Source organism: Vicugna pacos, chromosome 30 (genome assembly GCF_048564905.1).
Source record: "Vicugna pacos chromosome 30, VicPac4, whole genome shotgun sequence".
Taxonomy (NCBI): domain Eukaryota; kingdom Metazoa; phylum Chordata; class Mammalia; order Artiodactyla; family Camelidae; genus Vicugna; species Vicugna pacos.
Window position 1 is genome coordinate 588,419 of NC_133016.1, and position 21,938 is coordinate 610,356.

Below are 21,938 nucleotides of genomic sequence, written 5' to 3' on the forward strand. Positions count from 1 at the left end.
AGGGCCCCAGTCAGGCACAAAGTGCCACAGGGGATGGGAGGGGAGAGGGATACATCAAAGGAGATCGGCTGTGTCTTGTTGGGAATAAATATTTGAAATGGGTCTTAATATCCATCCGCCGCTTTACAAGAACTGACAGGATGCTTTCCCATGGAGACCACTGCCCTGCCGCGGAGGACCAGACAGGCTCTGGGGGCAGGACTAGCCGGGAGGTCCTCCAAGCATGCAGCTTCCGAGCCAGGCGGGTGCCCTGGCTAGAGGGGCAGAAAGGCAGTGTGGACGTGACGGTGGGAGCAGGTGGGTCAGACCGCCTCAAAGAGCTTGGGTTTCAGGGTCAGAGCCATGGAGTCCTGAGCTGGCGCAGCCAGGGGCCCTCCATTACCCCATGTACCCTGTCTGCTGGGGCGATGGTATGCTCGGCCCCGTGGACGACCACAGGATGCCCGGCACGGAGTACCTGTTTGGAGAGCACTGTCCTTCCAGAGGCCCCCGCCCGCGGGCACCAGGCCCGCCGGTGCCAGGCGGACACACCACGTGTTACGTAACCTGAGGAAACGTGATCAATAACCACAATCGAGACACCGCTTCTCCACTTAAGTGAGATAGGATGTTCCTGAAGGGTTGGGTAGTGATGAATTGTTTCAAAAACCATTGCTGATGAGGTGTGAGTGAGGCACAAAAGATGAGAAGGAACTTAACTCCTCTGGAAGCTTCTCACTCGACAGACCTGTGAACATCTTTTTCTCTGAACCTTAAGGAAATCCAAAGTGGACATGACAACCAAGGCACCCAGGCTGCCTTCATACAAGACACACCAGGGCCTTCAAACCATGCTAGGAGAGGCCAGGGCCTGACACCGAGGCTGCCGGATGAGCATAGGTCCCTGTGAATCAAGTGGATGTAAAATGTCTGAAGTACATGTGTATAATTCTTTAAAGTCCGCTTTTCTCGCTGGGCTATTTTAAAGTGGTCGGGGTGGAGGAGGGAGGCTGCCCCCCATGCGGGCAGGTGACCCGGGAGGAGAGCCTGCAGGCCAGTCTCCATCAGAGATTAGGACGACAATTTGCTATTTACTGTTGAAACTTTCTGGAAGCTCAAACTTCAAACACTAGGTTGACAGAGTCATCACCAGCACCGTATTGAACTTGCTTTTTAGTCATGTTCCAATTTTAGGGGATTTTAAATCCTAGGCCTCTATTCGACTAGTACTTTACGGTGACGTGATCTGTGAACAACGAAATATAGCAAGCCTACGACCCTGAGCGTCACACTAACACACTGTCATGCAACCAACGCATACACAGTTTAGGCGCGTCACACTGCTCGCTAAACAGCTGTGACACTACCTGGACCCATCCCCAGTGAGCGGAGAAGCCGCCCGCGCCGTCGGGCGCTCACTGCACCAGAGGCGGCTGCGGCCTTGGCTGCTATGAAACAAGAAAAGTGAAATAAACTATCTGATCTGAACGAGCTAGCGTGCTCAGGAGCGTCACCAAGAAGAACCTGTGTGAGGCTGGTCCACACTACGGTAAGAAGACACAGCTTAATTTTAGAACGTAAGGCCATCTTAACAGCAGTGCTTTCTTGCCCAAATAATTCATCTTGCAGCTTCAAAAATGTCTGAGGGGGTAACTTGGATCCTGAATCAGTCCGAGGTGCACCTTCTTGAAACATGCAACGCGGGGCCAGCAGCGCCCCCGGCGGGCGGCCGCACTCGGTCTGTGCCGATCAACCTGCAGCGTTCAACAGGGCAGGCGAACCCGGCCCCAGCACACACCAGGCTCCCCGCGGCATGAAGCTGCCTGAAATCATCCACACGTGTTCCCCCACGAGTGACATTTAGCTTCAGACCCTGAGCCAAGCAAAAGAAAAGGCATTTAAATTTAAATGGCACGTTTTATCAAAAGTAATCAAAACCTTTTCCTGTAAATCGTCATTTAAAGGAAAAAGCACATTTCCTACTTTCTCTGCAACCCCCCCAATTTTTTCATTCTGTGAGTAAGTTTCCATAACACACCACGGGTGGCACAGGACAGTTCCAAATGTCTTCACGAGGTGGATTCACCGGCCGCTGCACGCTGTGAAGGCAGCATTCCAGCCTCTGCTACCGGTTTGAGCCTTTCTCCTGGGCTTCAGGTGGTATACTCTGTTGCTGCAGATGCCTCACTCTACATTTCACAGATACCTCTAAGTGAACATACACACCATGGAGGTTAGCTTTCCCGCCTCCTCCTCCCCCAGTGCCAAACAAAGAAAAAACAAATTTATTCTCGCTCAAAGAGGAGGACCGTCCTCTGACGTCAGTGAATGGCGTGGTCCACCCATCAGCCCAGGCCAGAAACTGGGAATTATCCCAGGCCCCTTCTCTGAATAATCGGCTCCTGTCAGTTCAACTCCCTGAATGCTCTTCAGTCAGCCCCCACGGGAGGAAGCGTGGGTAAAAGGACTTCACGGGTTTGATCTGATGGATGACTTGCATGGATTCCTAGCTTCCAAATTTACTAGCTCCATGACCTTGGACTAAAACAGACGATCGTTCTGAGCCTTGGTAGCAGCACCTGTAAAACGCCGCGTGTTAGCATCACAGTGGGTGACTGAAGGTTACGTTGGTGGAGCAGATAATCGCTGCTTGTGAACAGTCAGAGAAGGTTTTACAGACAAGGCAGAGCCGAAATGGAAAGCACAGCGTGGGCAGCATGTTAGGACCCCTCTGGGAAGGCAGGCTGGCCCCCAGGCTCGAAGAGCAAAAGGTGTGGCTGTTAAGTAACGGGAAAACAGCGGATAAAGACTCAGACGTGCCAAGAGCCCTTCAATTTGTATCCACCGCAACACGTACAGGATGAGCAAAGTGCAGTCTGGGGTCCTCAGGAGCAGAAATCTATCAAGCACGGGAAGCACCGAAGTTGGTATAAGCAGAATTCCAAATCACATTATTACGCTTCTGAGTGGGTATGGGTGGACTGGGGATTTGAAATAATGTGGTGTTTCAGGAGAGCTGAATTGAGCGCCAGTGGTGAAGGCTTAGGGTTAGGGTAACACCTTGCAGGACCACAGCACACTCTCCAAACACAGACCGGATGTTACAACACAATGAACTCCCACACAGACTGACCCAGGTTTTGCCAGTTTTCACTTGCACTCTCTGCTGTGTGTCCCTCAGACAAACTCCCGCCAGCATCACGCCCACCAGTCTCCACCGGGATGCAGACAGCCCCATCACGCAGACACTCCTCCTGTTACCCCCGACAGTCGTCCTGCCCCCACCCTTCCCCCGGCAACCAGAGATCTGTTCTCCATCGTGCTCCTGTGGTGGCTTCCAGAACGCTACATTGCCCAAGTTACTGTGTGTGTCAACAGTTTATTCCTTTTTATGGATAAACAGTACTCATTGTATAGATATACCATAGTTTGTTTATCCAAGTGATATTTTTTAAAAGCTTGCACTTCCCAAGTGCTCCACAAGTATGATATAGCTGTACTTGGTTGCTAAAAGAAAGCTTGATACATTTTCAAGAATAAGGTTTATCACAGCTGGGGCCTCAAAATTTTACCCCTGGAAGTACTGCCCTGGAGGTTAACCAGTTAATAACATTTGTCTGACTTCCTTTATATAAAATCTGCAAAAAACTTCTGTGCTCTTGGGTAATGGGAGGTATCTTACTTGAACCAACGTTCCCACTGAAAACAGTGAGAAATACTGCATAATTTTTAAAAAAAAATTCTTAAAAGAAATAAGGCAGAGGTCCAGCAAGAGGTCCTCCTTCCCATGACTGGCAGGGCTTTGAAGGGTGATGCCCTCAAACTCTGGAGAACGAGGAACCACGCACCCACGTGTGGAAGGGGAGACTGAATAACTCGAACTTGGACTAAGACATTCCAGGGCAGGAGGTACCTCCAAGTACACAGTTCAGAAGCAAGTGTGTTTGTCTTGGAAAAACATACTTTCACCTTTTATCTCAAATGATCCCCATGACTAGTTTTTCAAATACAATTACAAACAAAACCCAAATAAACCAAAACACAGCGTGTGGTGAAACAGCACACCATGGTCAGGAGCCAGAAACAAAACACAAGAGAGAAAGACTGAGACAGGCACCCGACAGACACAGTGTCAACACCTGGATACACAAGGAAAGTCAGAGAAATATCTGCACGGACTAGGCAAACATAAAAATGAAACCACCAATGTGATAGAGAAATCAAATAAAATTTCTGGAACTAAAAAATACCAGAAACCAACATTAAGCATTTGACGAGTTTGGTGGCTAATCAGACACAGCAGAAGGTGAAATTAGTGACTTGGAAGGCAGGTCACTAGGAATGATACAGAATGAAGCACAGAGACAAGAAGGTGAAAAAAACCAACACAGGAACAGGAGAAACAAAGGGCACACGAGGATCCGACGAGCCTTGGCAGAGAGGCGACAGAACAGGACAAAGGCAGCATTGGAGGAGACACACTGGGAGCTTCCTAGGATGAACGAAAGAAACCTCCCTACAGGTTCACGAATAACGCTGTCCAGACGCAACAGCAGAGAGCAGAGCACAACAGCGCAGAGTAAGCCCAAGAGAAGCTGCAGGCTCCCGGGGGAGGGGGAGGGGGGAGGGGAGATGGTGGGGAGGGGAGGGGAGGAGGAGGAGGGAATGGCGATTACTGAACACGGAAGCCAAGAGACGGAAATGAGCGCGACAGCTGAGAACCCGCACGTGGCGAGACTACTTCTCAAGAAGCAAAGCCAAACAAAAACCGAGAGCGTTCCCAACAAAGACCAGCACCGACCAACAGCGAAAAATAAACCTGACAGGAGGAAAATTATCCTACACGGAAGGCCTGAAAGGCAAAAAGAAGAAGGAAAATACGGGTGAACCAAAATAAACAGGAAACGTAACAGATAAAAAGTCCATACCGTACAGCACAGGGATCTCTACTCAGTATCCTGTAGTCACAGTGAAAAAGAACGTGAAAACGGATGTATGTATGTTCACGTATGACCGGAGCACCGTGCTGTGTGCCAGAAACTGACACAACGTGGTAAGCTGACTCTACTTCAATTTAAACAAAAAGAGGAAATGTGTAAAACAGTAAACCTAAGAGTTGAAGAATAACTAGAGTCAGTGACAAAATGGCATTAGGCCAGAAGGGCTGAATTGAGTTAAACAATCCTCAGGTGACAAGCAAAGGAAATGATTAAGTTTAGACTCTGAGAAATTAAAAATGTTGTTAACATAACCATAAAAAGAACAGAAACTGCTTGTGAAGCTTACAAACTACTAGAGAAAAGAGTAGAATTATCAAAAGTAACAGATGAAACAGTAAGAAAGGAGAAAACTATACAACAGTTAAATCCTATTAAAAGCACAAAACGGTAGATTTAAACTAAAAATATAACCGTGCTACAATAATCACATATGCACTAAATACTCAAAAATTATGAGTCAATAAAAATTAAACTTTATGCTACTTACAAGAGACACATAGAAATATAAATACACAGAGACGTTGAAAGTACAAAGATGGAAAAAGACATGCCAAGCAAATTACAGCCAGCTGGCATTACCATATTAACATAAAACAAAGTAGAATTTAATGCAAAAAGCGTTAGCAGAAATAAAGAAAGTCACTTTATCATGAGAAAATGCCTAATTCAGCAGAAATCTATAACAGTTTGATTCTGTACGTCACCAATACCAAAGCTACAAAACACATAATACCAGAAACAGAATTCCAAGGAAAAACCGACGCATTCACAATACTAGTGGGAGCTCTTAACATGACTCTCAGTAACTGTTAGAAAAGGCAGAGGAAAATCAGGGGTACAGGGAGAAAAACAGGATGAACAGTCTTGATCCAATGGGCGCAGACGAAACATTCTTTTTAACCAGCAACTCAGATTCCACATTCTTTTTAAAGGACACAGTGAATGTTTATAAAAATCAACTGAGTATCAGACCCTGTAACTAGTTTCAACAAATCTCACAGATCTGAAATAATGAAAAGTATGTGTTCTGACAGCAATGCAGCTAAGCCAAACAGCAACAAAGACATTAACTAGAAAATTCAAATACGCTTGTAAATTCAGAAACAACCTTGCAGTAACCATGAATCAAAACAGAAACCATAGTGGAAATTAAAAAGTATTCTGTCGTCAGCAACAAAAATACTACATATGGAAACTTTTAGGAAGCAGCCAAAGTAGTTCTTACCGAGAAACTTACAGCCTCAACTGCGTATGTTCAAAAAGGGGGAGAAGGTGGGAACTAGTGCATCAGGCCTGTGTCTGAAGAAAGGATAATACAAACCACAGAAGGCAGGAGGAAAGAGACAAAGCAACATTAATAAAACAGGAAAACACCCGCACGGAGTCAATACAGACAGCAACGAGCCAGCGAGGACCAACCAGGAGAAGAACAGGGGAGGGCAGAAAAGGCACCTAGAATGAGAAGAGCAAGACCACAGAGTCGACATAGAAAAAGGGGGAGCAGGAAAACATTGTGGCAAGTTTAAGTGAATAAATCTGAATATTCAGGTACAGTTTTTGAAACTAAGTTTTCTATCTATTTAAACTGTAACTATTTAAGAAATATATTTAAATTCGTAAAGAAATCCACTGTCAAACATCTTTCCACAACGAAAGGTTCAGCCTGACGTGGTCTCCTTGGTGTGCAAATGTCCAGGGAATAAGTAACTAAAACTGTAAATTACACATTTCAGAGAAGAGAGAAGACCTGCAGATGCATTTCATGAGACTAGCACGATCTTGATGCCGGACACCAGAAACAGACGCGCGAAGCAAAGTGACAAGTCAGTCTCTCTCACGTAAACCAGCGCAAGAATTTCACAAGAAATACAAGCAAGTGGAACCTAGTGACACATGGAAGACCAGTATACCACGACCGAGTTCTGCTTTTCTCCCCAAAGACTACAAAGTAGGTATGGCGTTAGGAAAGTCAATCAATATAATTTCTCCTATTAATATATTAAGAAAAAAATTTAAAGATAAAAAAATCATCTCAATAGATTTGGTAGAAATATTTTAAACAATATACTCATGATTTAAAAACAGCTTTTAGCAAAACAGGAATAGAAAAAACTCCCATTGTTTACTACAGTAAAGGGCTCCGTAAAAAGCACAGCACCCTTGTGGGTGAAATGGTGAGTCTGCCTCTCACTCGGGGAACAAAGGAAGAAGGTCCATTATCATTGCTTCTCCTTAACGTTATACCAGAAATCGCTGCCACAGTGACAAGGAGAAGAAATAAATGGTGCAAAAAATAGAAAGGAACAAAGCTGTCATTATCTATTGATTATATGATTACCTACAGAGAAAATCCAATAGATTCCAGACCAATAATTAGAATCAATAAAGGCTTACCAAAATTGATGGGATTCAGTCATTTTACAGAAATCCATTTTATTTCTCCATAGCAGCAACAAATATATAGGAAACAGTTCTTTCAAAAAACAGTATTTACAACAGTATTTTAAAATTACCAAGTATCTAAGAATAGCTCTTAAGAAAGTTATGCAAGACTTTCATGGAATTTTTTTAAAATTCTGACATAATAGAGAAGACCTAAAAAAATTAAGAGATGTGCCCAATTCATGGTTTGGGAGATTCAACATTAAATGCAAACGACCGAGGAAAGCAGAGGCACTCTTAACACAGACAAGGACGAAAGACTTGTTTTCATCAAATGCTGGCTTACGATAAAGGCATGGGAATGAAGGCAGTTTGCTACTAGGTCAGGAACAGACAAACAGACCAGGGAACGGGACAAGGGACCCCAAACAGACCTGCACACATGTGGACACTCAGCACCTGGCAGCGGGGCCCCAGATTGTTGGGGAAAGTCCTTCCTGTAAAGGGTGCTGAGACAACTGGCTGGTGAAAAATCTGTGAAAATACTACTTCACACCATTGAAAAAACAACAAACAGCAACAAAAACACTGCCAGTGGTCAAAGATAAGATGGATGAACTTTCAGAAGTCAACACAGGAGGACAGCTCCACCGTCCTGGCGCAGAAGAGGGTCCCTAAGTGTGCGGTTGTCAGCAAAACACAACTGGAAACGACCTCACATCCAGACACGAACAGCGGCTGACCACCCGGCAGGACAGACTCCACAAGGGCTCCAGAGCTGAGGGGCTCCTCTGCGACCGGGCGCCCCACCCCTGGGCCCTCTGCACGGCCCAGGCCAGCTCTGCCTCAGAGCTGTTCTTCCTTTTTCATGCGAAGCAGCACATGTCTACAGCCAGAGCTCTGTCAGCCCCCTTCCTGCCTGGAGACGTCTGCGAGTCGGACAGGCTCCTCTAGTCTTGTCCTGTCTCTGCTCCTTCCAGTCCAAGCCAGCAGTGTTGCTACTGATACCACATTCTCAGAAACTCTGTGGGTCTCCTGTGAGTGACAGGAGGCTCCTCCACACAGCTCTCTTGGATAACCCCATCTATTCCTGGCTTCTGCAGAGACGGCTGAATGGCTCGGTAAGTCACACATCTAATCTCTTCAGCAAAAGGCTGAAGGCACACCCTCGGGCTTCTCTCCCGTGCCTGCTTCCAGACACCGAATGTTCTAATGCTAGCGTCTTTTGCAAACTGGACTGGCTGCAAATTTCCCAAACCATCAGTACCTGAATATCAATCCTCGGTCTAAGTAAGACTGCATACACTCCTCTCCCTGAGCATTCTACCTGGAAAATGAGGCCTTACTAAAAATGTCTGGTAGGTTAGCGCTGGCCTAAACGCTACAGAAAGGGTACCGGACCTGTAAGCAACTTGATAAAAAGCTCCGAAGAACTTTCCTTCAGTAAAACTTCAGAAAGTGACTTTCTAAATTCTGAAGCAAATTTTATACCTGCTTTATCTAACATTTTCTATATTCCATTTTTTGTGTGTTGATGCTCTGGGCAGAGCACTTGGGGCATCTCCCGGGCCCGCCTCCTCCCACTCACTGCCGTGGCTGCCTGCCTCCCAGGCCACACAAACCCCTCACTTCAGTGCTTTACACAGCAGCGCTCTAGCAGCAAGAGGGTCTCAAGTGTTTCTAGGAAGGAACACAGTTACCACCTCTTCAAACACCATTTTGCTTCTATCGCCCACGTTTGCCTCCTATCTCCCTGCCCCTGCACTGACAAGAGTTTTTTGGGGATTATCCACCAGACTGTGATGTAGCGTTTTAAAGCCTACGAGCAAAAGAAGTAGAAACTGAGACAAGCAGCTGTCAGCTCCCGAGCTGACGGGACTCTACGTGTAGCACCAAGAATTCTGATAGTCTGTTTTCTGCCACGAGTGACACAAGTAACGTAAGGAACATACATTGATTTCAGAGTTCAATCTTGTAACATTTTCCTTGAAAGACAAAGTATATCAAGTGACTCAAAATCTTTAATTCTGTGGAGAACTTCTTTCAGCTTTACTTTCTTAAACTGGACAAGCCTCTTAAGAGTATTAGGTCAGTGGTGGAAAAAGCACCTTCCTTTTCAGAACTGTGCACTGCTTTGCAAAACAAAAGAATACTTAAAAGTCTACCCTTTATTAAATTCAGAAGCATATTTAGTAAATACTAAACTGTATCATTAGTCACAATTCAATGGAAACCTTGCAACAGGAAAGCAAACTTGGTTGAATCAGATGTAAACCATAAGTCCCTAAGTCAGTGTCCTCTATAATTTTTACATTTTACGGTTTTCACCCCTTCTGCTAAATCTGTATAATTGCATTCTCAGATTGTGAAAAACGAGGAAAAGCAGCATTGTGAAGCAGGCATGAGATATTCTGGAGCTAAACAGGGGTGCAGCCATAATTCTGTCTACTAGTCTCTCCAAGCTTGACTGAACATGTTAAATACAAAAATGTTGACGGAAAAACTAGAACAGGTCAGACTTGGTAGAAAGTCTGTACCTTCCTCAGTCTGTAAAAAGACTTTTTAAAAGGATATACAGAATTAAAAAAAAAAGATATGTGTGTGAATGTTGGTGTATTTATGTATACATAAATATGCACATCCATTCTTCTAAGTCTTTATGTATCCCCACATCTGAAAGGCTTCTCAGAATTTGTCAAAAGTTACTGAGATTACAGATAATGCTTTTCCTTCTCTTGTTATTTGGTATTACCTAATTTTTCTATAAATAAATATAACCAAAATATGAAGAACAATGATAATTATTGTAGCTTAAAAATGCTTATAATGCATTAACTTTCATGACCATAATTAACATTTCCTGTTAATTTGATAAGGGGAAAAAGTGTCAAGTCTCTCTGCACTGTCAGTTTACTAAAGAAATAAATTAAAGACAGTCCACATAAATAATACATTGAAGAGCTGTAATAAAATGTTAATACTGTTCAATGAATTCTATCAGTTAAAGACAGAAGAGCCCTAGAAAAAAGAAGGAACAGCACTCTCACCAGGCCTTTAGCATCACACAACAGAAGCGGTCGTGAAATGACACCGCACATTTGAGAACTCATAAAAGCAACAGAAGTGGAGAAAAACAAGATCAGCGAGAAAGCAAAGAAAACAAACTCGGGAATTCCCAAGAACAGATGTGTTTGCTTGAGAGATGGGAGTAGGCGAGGTCTAATGGCAGCTGCGGAAGGACAGCAGAGAGGGAGTGGAAGGGCTAAGACGTGCAGGGGGACCTGGGTGGCTGAGCTCTGACAGGGCAGGGGGCGGGGCTGGCATTGGGCAGGAGGTGGGGCTCACACCGGGGGCAGGGCTGACACCGCCCCCGGGACATGTGCAGCGCCCCCGGGACACGTGCAGCGCCCCCGGGACACGTGCAGCGCCCTCGGCTGTCGGGGGTGCAGGGCCTGGACACCCACCCTGCTGGGACGCGCAGTCTGGGGGGGGCACGTCCTGCCCCCGGTGCACTGGCTCACAGAGCGGGTGAGGGACAAGCGTAGGACTCTACTGTTGCTCCTAGAGTTGCTGCTAGTGGAGACCCCAGACCTCCGATGGGACCCGCGGTGGCCCCCACCCCACCACACGCAGCCCCGCCGCGCGCGGGCTCCCCCTCGCTGTGTCCTCGGCCTGGAGCTCGGCTTCTGATGCTCAGACGGGCCTCGCGCCTGCTCAGTCACCGCCCACCGCCCCACCTGCTGACGACTGCATTACCACCACATTGCTATGAGGAAAAGCATCCGATTTCCAGGTTAGTCTAACAAAAATAATTTTGCCCCCTCAAATACTATTTTCTAATACAGGCTAAAGAAGGCTCCCTGAAGCTCCAAGGAAGCCATTTCTTCCACATGGAGTAAAACACATTTCCATAAAATCACATTCAGTAAAACCCAAAACTCAGACCTACCTTATGGGAATGATGTAGGAAAAGAGGAGGAGAAACCGGAGAAGATTGCGATACCAGGGGCCCACGAACCCTTGTAAGGTCACCATGACAACTGAGAGGGCAACTAAAGCCAGAAACAGTGCTTTGGTCAGCTGGTTGAGTTCAAGGTCCAACAGGCCAGCCTGAAAGAGAAGCACGGAATTAGGACAAACCACAGGGTCCCTAAGGCTGCGCGTCTGAACACACAATAGGATGGCGTTCTTCAGCCTTCTGCACCAGCCTTCATTACCGCGAAACACAAACATGTGTGAGCTTTCCGCTTTCTCCCACAAACTTCTCCTTGTATTTACAATTTCTCCCGAAAAGCCTCTTAGAGATTCAGGAAGGATTTCTGAAAACAAGTCACGGTCCCAGAGTGTTTCCAGAAAGGGTCCACTGAGAAAACACAAGTCCAGAGTATCCGACCACAGACAATGCAGGCCCTTCCCCTACGTGCAGAGGCTGCGACCACCCGCTGGACACGGGGACGCGAGGGGGCAGACGCGAACAAGGCCTGGAGGTCCGGACGGCTCTTCTGAGTACACGCGCATCTTCCTCTGCCCAGGCCACGTCAGGGCACCACTTAAGATTTTACTCAGGACAGGACAGTGTGTCTGTCGTCACTCTGCCAGGAGCCTCTCTGAAGAGACCTTCTCTTCGTTAAGGAGAAAAGCAGCGGCGGGAGCAGTTGAGCAGTGACTGACGACAGGCAGCACAGGAGCGGCGGAGAGGAAACCGGCGACGATGCTGTTATTCCTCTCCCTGTTGCTGCTGCTGAACATCTGGCTCTGACTCTGCCCCTCACTAACCGCGGGGCCCTAGGGAATGTTCTCACACTCTTCAAGCCTCACTTTCCTCACGTGCCAACTGCGAGTAACAGAGGTGCCCGTAGGAGTCCAGACAAGGGGGCTCCCGGGGGGCCCTGGGCACTGGTGGGGCTACCTGTCACTCCTGGTCCCCCCAGGGCAGGGCCCAGCACGCGGCTCACAGAACTGCCTATTCACACTGTATGCGACGCTAACGGAAGACCGAACCCCACCAGGTTATCCACCTGCCATCTGAGTTTCTCCTGAATCTGGTACAAATGTTGAGAGTAATTTAAAAAGAAAACAGGATTACCAAAATTTTGATAAAATAAGTGGGGTACTATAATCCCCAAATTTAAAGCTTTTAGAATTACTGAGCTAATTAGTAACAGTTCATTTTGTAGTGCCTTTTGAAATACCATTATTTTTGGCCAATAAAAAGCTAGACTTTTCCACATGTCACATTTTTAGTTTATATCTGGTTTTGATTAATATTTGCCACAAACTCTCATGAGAACATCAGAATATGTAGGTAAAAAGAAAACACAAAACTTTGTCAGAAAACCCATTAAGTGCAGCTGTGAAGAAAATTCATTCATTAAAGAAGTAAGTTTAAATGTCTACTATGTTTTTTGCTAAACTCGAAGGTTATAAAAAATGAGTAAGCTATGAGCTTTTACATGCAAGAAACAGACAACCTAGTAGGAAAAATAAGATGGATGTTATACCAGTAACATACGCCATAACACAGAAATCTGCTGTAACTGGGCCTGTGGATGAAGCCACTGCTCACAGCTGACAATCTGCTGCTGTCGGCTGGCACCTCACGGCCTTCAACGAGGGTGCAGAAACCACGGGACCGACAACATGGGCCAGAGCAACACGACCCGAATCTGTCGAGAGCAGGCATTGTGCTTCCACGCCAGACACTGCAGGGTCTGCGTGGGGGGCCAGGGGCCACTGGGCCCCGCTGCAAAGACCCGCGGGGACCACATGCATGGTGGCTCTGCAGCCCCGCCCCACAGGCCCCCCTCGCCAGGCCCTGCCCCCTCACGGGTGGCCCAAACCCCGGGAAGGGAAGCCCCAGGCCTGTGCACTGCACTCTCCACGTCACTCGCTATTTGGCCTCCTGACCCGGAGGCTGAGCACGTTCCGGCGATGCGCTATCGGGGACGATCGTCCCCCTGTGTCCGTGGCCGCAGGTGAGCCCCTCCTGGGCCGGGCGGGCACGTGGCCACGTGGTCCCTGCAGCCCAGCGTGCGAAATGGGGTCCGGGGTCGGCCCGGCAGTGGTGTGGAGCCAATCCGATCCAGTCCTGGTCCCAGTCAGCGGCACGAGGGGGCCTGGAAGCCACGGTTCTGGAAGCTTCGGCCGCGCAGCCAGCAGCTGGGCCCACGGCGCCTGATCTATCAACTCCATTTACAAACCAGCACGAGGGGGACAATTCCCTAGCAATTTCCACTCCTTCAACTCCTACATAGTTTATGCTTGACTTATTGAGAAAAATAGGGTTTTGGATTAAAATGAAGAAAAATTAAGCCAGGGAAGTGGAGCATGTTTCAAAGCCCAGATCCCTCTGCTGTGACAAAGGCAGTCTAGGATTCCGGCCTCGCTGAGGGTCAGATGAAGTCATTACTCATTCAGTCAGGGAAAAAGGACTCAATTACCTCAACGTAAAGATGCTATCAATGAATGCAAAGTGCATATTTTACTCTATTCATCCAAATCCCATTAAAAAGTGAAAGGAATGATTTAATCTGGCCTTCCAGAGTTGGTCTTTTCTTGTAACAAAATAAAGAATCACTGTCTGGCAAAAATGCATAACCGCTACCTCACACTTTCCCCGGCATCAGCAGTGAAGGGCTGTAAAAGCAGGGACAAAAACAGTCAGGAATGAGCACAAAGTTTCCTTTGAACACAGGCCACGGACAGGATGGAAACATCGAAAGCAGCCCACTGCACACTGATCCGCAGCGAGTTCAAAGTGTTAACACCCTTCCAGTTTCCAGTTGATGAGGACACGCGGTCAGCTGCCTGATGATGCACACACCTGAACGCTGTCTTCTCCAAGTCTGTCTCATCTGAAGGACGCAATAAAAAGTTTAGCAGAGAAAACAATAGCTTCTCAGTGAAGAGCCGTCCCCTGCTTTCTTTCAGGAGCCTTTTCCAAACTTCGACTGTTCTTCCTGGAACATAACTGCTACCATGCCAGAGCACATACTATGAGCCTAATTTTTTTTTTTTTCGGTCGATTCTAACAAAACGCAGTGAGAAGAAAAGAGACATTTCAACTATTTTTTAAAGTCCACTTTCAGTTACTATTTCTACCCATCTCTCCAGAACACCCTTAAAAGTTTCTTCAACTTGTCTAAAACACAATCTGAACTCTTAAAAACTATTTAATATAAAACTGGTTAACTTATAAAGTTACAGATTCTATAAAGAAGGCAGTAACTTGAGTTTTGATGTGAATGCCTTCCTTCTTTAAAACATTTCTTGAAACACCTGAATGGGCCAGATGCCTTTTACTGCGACTTCAAAAGCTTTTCACCCTCAAAATATATTATGAATCACTTGAAGTAATTATGACTGTACAAGAAAAGGTAAATTAAGCACACTGGCAAGTAGTTTCAACATGTATTGTAATTTCCTATACTGGTAAAGCAAATCATCTTCTACTTGTCATAATATTTGCTTTATTTGAAACAACTGTGATAACAAAATCAAATACGCTACTGGAAATTTTAATCTCCAAGGGGAAATCTGTGCATAATGTCTAAGACACCACAATGGCTCTGCAAAGGGGCTGCTCCTGGGTAATGAGCACAGTAATTGCCCGGATAATCTAAAACGCTACTAATGGCACCATCACAAACCCACTTAGCGCCTCTTTAATTTATGTACCAAGTTTTAAACAGCTAATGGTTCTCAGTAAAATAATGGTTGATACCAACAATGAAGGATAAACACGGTATTCTCCTGCTTAATCAAGAAAAAGATCAGGCAGGTTTTTTTTAAGGAACCTGTGGATGAATGAGACTCCACCTTATCGAAGTAACAGAGCACGGTCCAGCCCACCTCAGCCCACCTCCCACCCTGTGCCTCAGTCCCTGAGAAATCAACACACAAGCCTCACGTTAGAAAGACTCGGTAACCGAGAAAACAAAAGGCAGAAACAAGCATCCCCAACTGCTCAGCACGTGCTGTTACCCCTGGCTTCAGTCATGTGAACACTGAAGCGCTTTAGCCTTTCTTCTCAAACTCATATTCACTTATTTGCTACACGATGGTTATTTTAGAACAGCAAAGTAAGATGAAACCTGTCAAAAAGCCAATTTAAACTCTTGCAGAAAGCTAAGTTATCATTTAAATTTGTCCTGTATTTTCCCTGTAAATACACCTCAATTTGAAAAACAGAAAAGCCTCCCATCTAACCGCAGATTCACTCAACATGGCTCCACACGGGCAGAAGTGCGGCGTCACGCGGGAAGGCCCACTCGGGGGAAGTGAGAACCTTACTGTCAGCGCTGCTCCTCCTTTGGCAGCTGCGCGGCTCTGGGACCAGCCCCCCGGCCCCCTCACCCCCAGTGCGCACTGCAACTGCAGAACCGACACGGGGCCACGGCTGCACCACAACTGAAACTCGTACAAAAAGCATACTCCTTGTAAGTGTCTTTGAAACAAATCAGCCCTGTATTTTCCACTTGTAGAAGAATCTTAAGAAATAAGAAAAAAATAATTTTCAGACGTTCACTCGTACTTCCGTATTTCAAGTAACTGAAACACAGACACTAAGTCTGCTCAATCGTGACAGCAATAACTTTTTCCAGTTTGGAGTTTTTAAATTAAAAGGTTTCGTGTTTTTACAAAAGAGCCACTCTAAGCTCCTTTTCCTTCTTCTCCAGGTTACCCACTCGGCTCTTTCTGCACGGGGACGCCTCGTCCTGCCTGCCCGCGCGCCGGCGCCACCCGCTCGGGACGTGTCTGAGCCGTTGCCGTTTGCTGCCCCATGAGCTGCGAAATAAGCAGCACTTCGTCCAGCTGACCCAGTCCGTTGGCTCAACAATCTGCGCTTCAAAAGCTCCCTAAGTAAGTGTCAGCAAGATAATTCTCAACGTTGCAATATATCACTTTAATTTTTAAAAGTCAGAATCTATATTTACACAAGAACCATTTAACAGTCTATTCTAAAAGAATACTTCATATTCTACATTTTTATTGACAAATTTTGCCTATTTTATATTCAGCATTTAAAATTTTTTTCCTTGCTTACCACAGAGTTATTACAGGAGACATTTTTTCCTTGAATATGTAACACTTAAAAAGAAAATGGGGTTGTTACATTTTTTATATAAACAAAAAAGCCTTCGTGCAAAGCTCAGGTACTCAGCAAGGAAGCAAAACCACTGCCCACACTGACGTGAGGAGCCTGGAGATGAGGGACCCGATGTGAGCCCCCGAGTCACACAAGCTTGGTGCCAATCGGCCCCAAGTCCAGGACGACACAGGCTGCGTGGTCACCCCGTCAGCAAGACCACAGTAAACACGCTGGTGGGGTGAAGTTATCCCTAAAACCTGCTTAGCAAGTACTGCCATCTGCTAAGCTTGAAGGGGCTTCGTGCATGCCGAGCGAGGCCACCTCCTGCACCTGTGACCCTCCAGATCGTCAGAGAAACATCAGCCCTGGCTCTGGCATTTGCTATGACACATGTCCACTCACAGAGCACTTCTAATAACTGTCAAAAACGCAAGAACACAGCACGCTCTCTATGGACGTGCGCACAGACACATGCATGTCAGGTCTGTTTCTGCGAATGCCAGCTTACGTTCACACTCACGCCTGGCCACCTGGTCCAGCCAGTTCGCCTGACAGCTGGTCACGGCAGAACCTTTATTAAAGGATAACCACAGTATCAAAAGTCACCAAGTTTAAGCAATATAGTGACTTAAAAATAAATGGTAAGTTAAATTTTGGGGTTTTAGTAATTACTGTAAATTATTTCAAATAGTCTCAACTTGTGACACCTCAAAGCCATATTTAAAATAAAGATGTGTAGGCATAAATATGCGAAAAAGTCTGGAAACTATTTGGAAATTTAATTTGCACTCTTTGTACACAGACTACATTAAAATTCAGCACTGAATATTTTTTAAAAACCCATACTTTTTCTAGTGTGCAGTACCCCTGGTTTTATTTTACAATAGTCCGTGCAGTTTACTGAAAACCAAGGCTGTGAGTAGACTGAGCCGGAAGGACCACGGCCACCCCGAACCACAGGGAACCCAGCTCGAGCGTGGCCAACTGTCTCCGTCCCCCCAAGGCTGTCCCTGCTCATTCATGACACTCCCCAACTAGGGGAGAGAACATAGAGGAAGGGCTGCACACCCTGGCTTCGCCAGCAGAGGGCACTCAAGTTTGATGCTTTTTTTTTTTCCTGAAGGCCAGAAGCCTGCTTTTGGTGAGAACAGAACTTCAGTCTTAAATTCAGCCAATTCAGTATACTTAATATTTGTTATCTTAGTTTTCTTAACAAAAACGTCACCCTAAATATCTCTGTTGCCATGAAGAATCCAAGACAATTCATAGACTTCTAACATGCTGAATTACATATGGGTGGAAATTTCCTAAGTAAGTATCTACTGTCATACAGGGAACCCTACGTACAGACACAACGTCCAGTCAGCACAGTGGCACAGGGCTGACGCCTTTTAAAAAAAGATTCAGACCCACAAACCAAGTCAATAAAATTGTAACAACAGCTAACGTTCATGGTTTTGAGATCTTGCGGATTTTTACCTTACTTTTGTCTTAACGATGTAGGAAGCTATCAATTTTAAACTGTTTTGCCAAGACCACCCACCAATTCAAAATAATTACTTCAATAACCAAAGCTATCCACTGACGCCAGAAACCTCAACATTCAACACCAGTCATACAAGCGAAACTTGAGGTCAGGCGTTTGATTTCAATTTAATCTAACTGAATAAGCAGTTTATTTTGGTAATTTTATATTTATTTCAACAGATATTTTACAAATAGCCTTAACCTACTCTCTAATTCTTACAATCTGAAAACACAGTATGCATGAGTTTAGAGATTAGGGATGCTCTCATTGTGTTAAAAGAAGAAAAAGTCTGGAACAAACCCAGTAAGGGCAGATTATGTGCGTGGCCACTGGCAGGCCTAGGAATTCTGGCTGTTTTATGCCGCTTCAAAGACTTTAAAAGACCCCACATCCTCTGGAATTCTTTTTCCCCTAGGAACATGAAAAACAGATTTTTCTAACAATAACTCTAAACGGCTCTGATATTTTTAAAGAAAGGCTTTTACTAGGAGTCTTAAAATTTTAACAGAATAAGTAAGAAAGGGAAGACCGCGGCGTCTTGCAAACCTGCTGAGGTGGGGTGTCACTGCTTCTCACTCTCCGGTCTGTCTCTCAGTCCACACTGAAAGGACTGCACCACTCAGCACGCTTTTCTTCTGGGAGGCGCGTGCACGTGTGTGTCTTTATTATCTCCTGAATGTGGCGATTCCCTTATCTTAAATACCGTGTGTGCGCGTGTGTGTGTGTGTGTGTGTGCGTGCCTTTTAGAAACACCCTTAAAATATACTCAAATATTTACTTAAATACAATTGAGAAAATATGTTATTGAATAGAAAATAGCCTTGTATTTTAAGCACATTAATAATAACATCATTAAAATCTGGGCTTTGTTCATGCTCGCTAAGGTAAGGACTGATCACACAGCGAGGGGCATCGAATGCTCCACACCCCAAAAGCCCCACCACAGCGTCCCTTCAGGGAACCCTCTGAACTCTTCCGAGAGCTGAAAAAAAATTATCTGGTATCTTTCTAACATCCAGAAAGTGAGGAACTGAAGGAATTATTTCTGTCGGTGGCTTGGAATTGTTGGGCCACAGATGATGGGAAAGGCTGGGGCTTCACAGAGGGACACAGAGCAGAACGTCACTTCCCGAGCAGAGCGAGCACCTGGCAGCCGTGGCTGTGGGGCACAGACCCACCCGTCTCCCTGAAGCCCTCCTGGGATGTGGCCAGAAGCACAGCTGGGTTTTTAAAGAAACTGCATGGAATGGGGGAAAACACCCTTTCACTTGCTTAGTTACCTCCTGATAAAATCTGCGGAAAGGGAGTGGGTAAATTTTTAACAGTAAACAAGGGCATTAATTTACAGTGAAATTTTAATTTCTAGTCCTGATTTTCTTCGTTAAGAGGTCACGAGACAGATGAATTTCTGAAATAAAGTCTGAGATTTGTTTGGTGATTAATTTTGGAATGGGAGCATTTAAATCCTTCCTTTGGCAGACCAACAGGTACGACACATTTAACGGGTTGTGCAAGGGAAGCTACCAGACATTAGTCAATGGTGCTTTTACATAACAGGTTCCAGGAAGTCTAGTTTCATTAAGGACTACTCGAGTCCCAGAGACAGTATTATGAAGTTGTTCGTTCTAAGTAACAGTATCTCAGGGGGAAAGATGGCAGGAGGAGAGACCCGGAGCCTGGGCGCTGCGTGTGGCAGTTCAGCCCGGCACGTCTGGCATGCTGGCTATGTGCGGCGTCTGCCGCCGTGTCCACTGAACCACGAGGCAGAGACACACACAACCTGCGATGGTGTCACTACCTCCTTCAACGCATCTTGGTTTATTGTGTAAATATGCAGGAATTTATGGACCATTTAAGGTCTCCACCCCAATCTCCAGATATCTGGCACCCATCACTGCGTAAAACCACTCAATAGTGTTTTTAAATCAAGAGTCATTAGCTGACTTGACAAGATGTGTCTATGGTATTTACTGGAAGCAGAACTCTGACCACTGTTTCACTGAACTCATGAAATCCTGTCAATGAAATGCACATCGCCTCTTTGTGATTCTAGGACAAAAGAGAGGGAAAAAATGAAAGAAAAGTTCTCACACTGGTCAAACACCTAACTGTGAATCAATGTTACTTAGTTTTCAGAATCCATGGTTTTCATGATTTGCATACTTTGGAAAGGGAGATGGAATTGAGCAGATTTGCTGAAATTTTTAAACGAGAAGCATAATACGGTTAAATAAACTTTTCATCTTAATCACCCTTTTTATTACTAAAACTGTCTATTTAAAATGTTTATTACTGGTATGTTGGCAAAATGTAACACTATTTCAAACCATCTAAAATTTTGGTGTTACTTTATGTCTTCAAAGACATTTTATGAACCATTTCATACTTAATGGCTTGTAAGCAATCCCAAGAGTTGGGAATTGTGTGAAAAGTTCCCCAGATTGACAGATAAAGTGAAAAGGTCTGTATTAATTTCCAAATAAAGCAGTGCATGGCGTGGCATCGCACGATGATCACAGTCTAAAGTACCAATTAGAGCGCATCAGAAACCAGAGCAACTTGACACTCCACAATAAAGCAAATAATTTCCAGTTGGAGGGGCAGAAAATGTTAACATGCAATGTTCAAGACTACAAGAATCTTCGTAAAAGGAAGTAGCTAATGAGGTTTAATGATGCATGTCAGGAAGCCACAGTATGTAGGGAAACACAGCTGGCTTCATTTTGTAAACTGTTTGATATACACATCTTTCTAGTTCACGGTTATCAGCTGTGCCCGTGCCACAGGGGACAGCTCAGCCTTCACATCAGGGCATTCTCCTTGCTCTTTAAACTACCAGTAAAATACATCAGTATAACGTGGTGCTGCAGGCCAGCGCCCCGCCTGCGAAAGGGGATGAAAGAAGTCTTCCGTGGAATGTCGTGGAAACGATCTCCCCAGCCTAACAGGCTACTCGGCACCAGAACCACTGAAACAAATCATAAAACAGACAACGCACTGGACTGAGCAGATTAATAACCTCACAAAGATGGTCACCGTCTTTCATACCTGTGTATTAAAATGCAAACTGACTTAAAACTGCTCCTACCTAGAAAGCCCCATCCCCACCGTACTCTCCCGGGGGCACAGGTGCGCGTGCCCTGGGGGACCCCAGCGCCAGGGCGACGTGCGGCCCCTCCCGCCACCTCCGTCAAGGCCTGCAAGGCAGGTGACAGCAGTTAGCAGCAGATGACAGAGCACTCAGAACTGCACCAGATGGCCGCTCAGGGTCACTGGAAACGAGCGAGCCTTCCCCAAGGAAACCCTGTGCTAGGCGCCTATCAAACCTGAGAGCCCTCAGACCCAAATCAATTATGCGGCCACCAGAGGACAGCGGCCAGGTCACAACTCCAACCCCAAAATGCTGTTAAACCACTCGGAGCGCACTTCTCTTGAACATAATTACACGTATTAGCTGTTAAAAACAAGCAGCCACCGAACGGTGAGGCTGCCCCAAACTAAAAGACCTAAAATTCCAGTAACAAGTGAGCCGTCTTGTGGCAAAACATCTCCAACAGGTTCTCACTTTGGGTGAAGGCCCCTCACGGCTGAGGCCAAGTCAGCCGCCGAGGGAGGGTCAGCACCAGGACCCCCTGGGCACCTCGGCTGCCTGTGGAGCAGAGGCCACAGGAATGCGGGACACACGTCAAGGTGGAGCGGCATGTGGCTCAGGCACCCCAGGCTGCTGGTGAGCTGAGAAAAGAGGCCTTCGCGCTCAAAAGCGAAGTGTTCCGACACTGCCGCTGGGTGGGCCGCCAGGAGACGGGAGGCAGGAGGCAGGGGACAGGAGGAATTCGGACAATTCTGGCATCTTGATGGGGGGGCGCCCAACGTGCACCACTTCTGCATGGGAGTCACCTGTCTGTGTTCTACGTGAAAAATGCAGGCAAAAGATGCTTCAAACAAAAACTGCATAACT

At 46.0% G+C, this 21,938-nt stretch overlaps 1 protein-coding gene across 8 annotated transcripts in view; it reads right to left on the reverse strand.

Annotated features, from left to right (window-relative positions):
• ATP9B (ATPase phospholipid transporting 9B (putative)) overlaps window positions 1–21,938 on the reverse strand; it is a 154,402-nt gene that overhangs the window by 47,984 nt on the left and 84,480 nt on the right. For all 8 annotated transcript variants that reach the window (XM_072952379.1, XM_072952375.1, XM_072952376.1 and 5 more), the window contains one exon: window positions 11,311–11,471. In XM_072952379.1, the coding sequence (XP_072808480.1) occupies window positions 11,311–11,471 (161 nt within the window). The remainder of the gene's footprint in view (window positions 1–11,310; window positions 11,472–21,938) is intronic.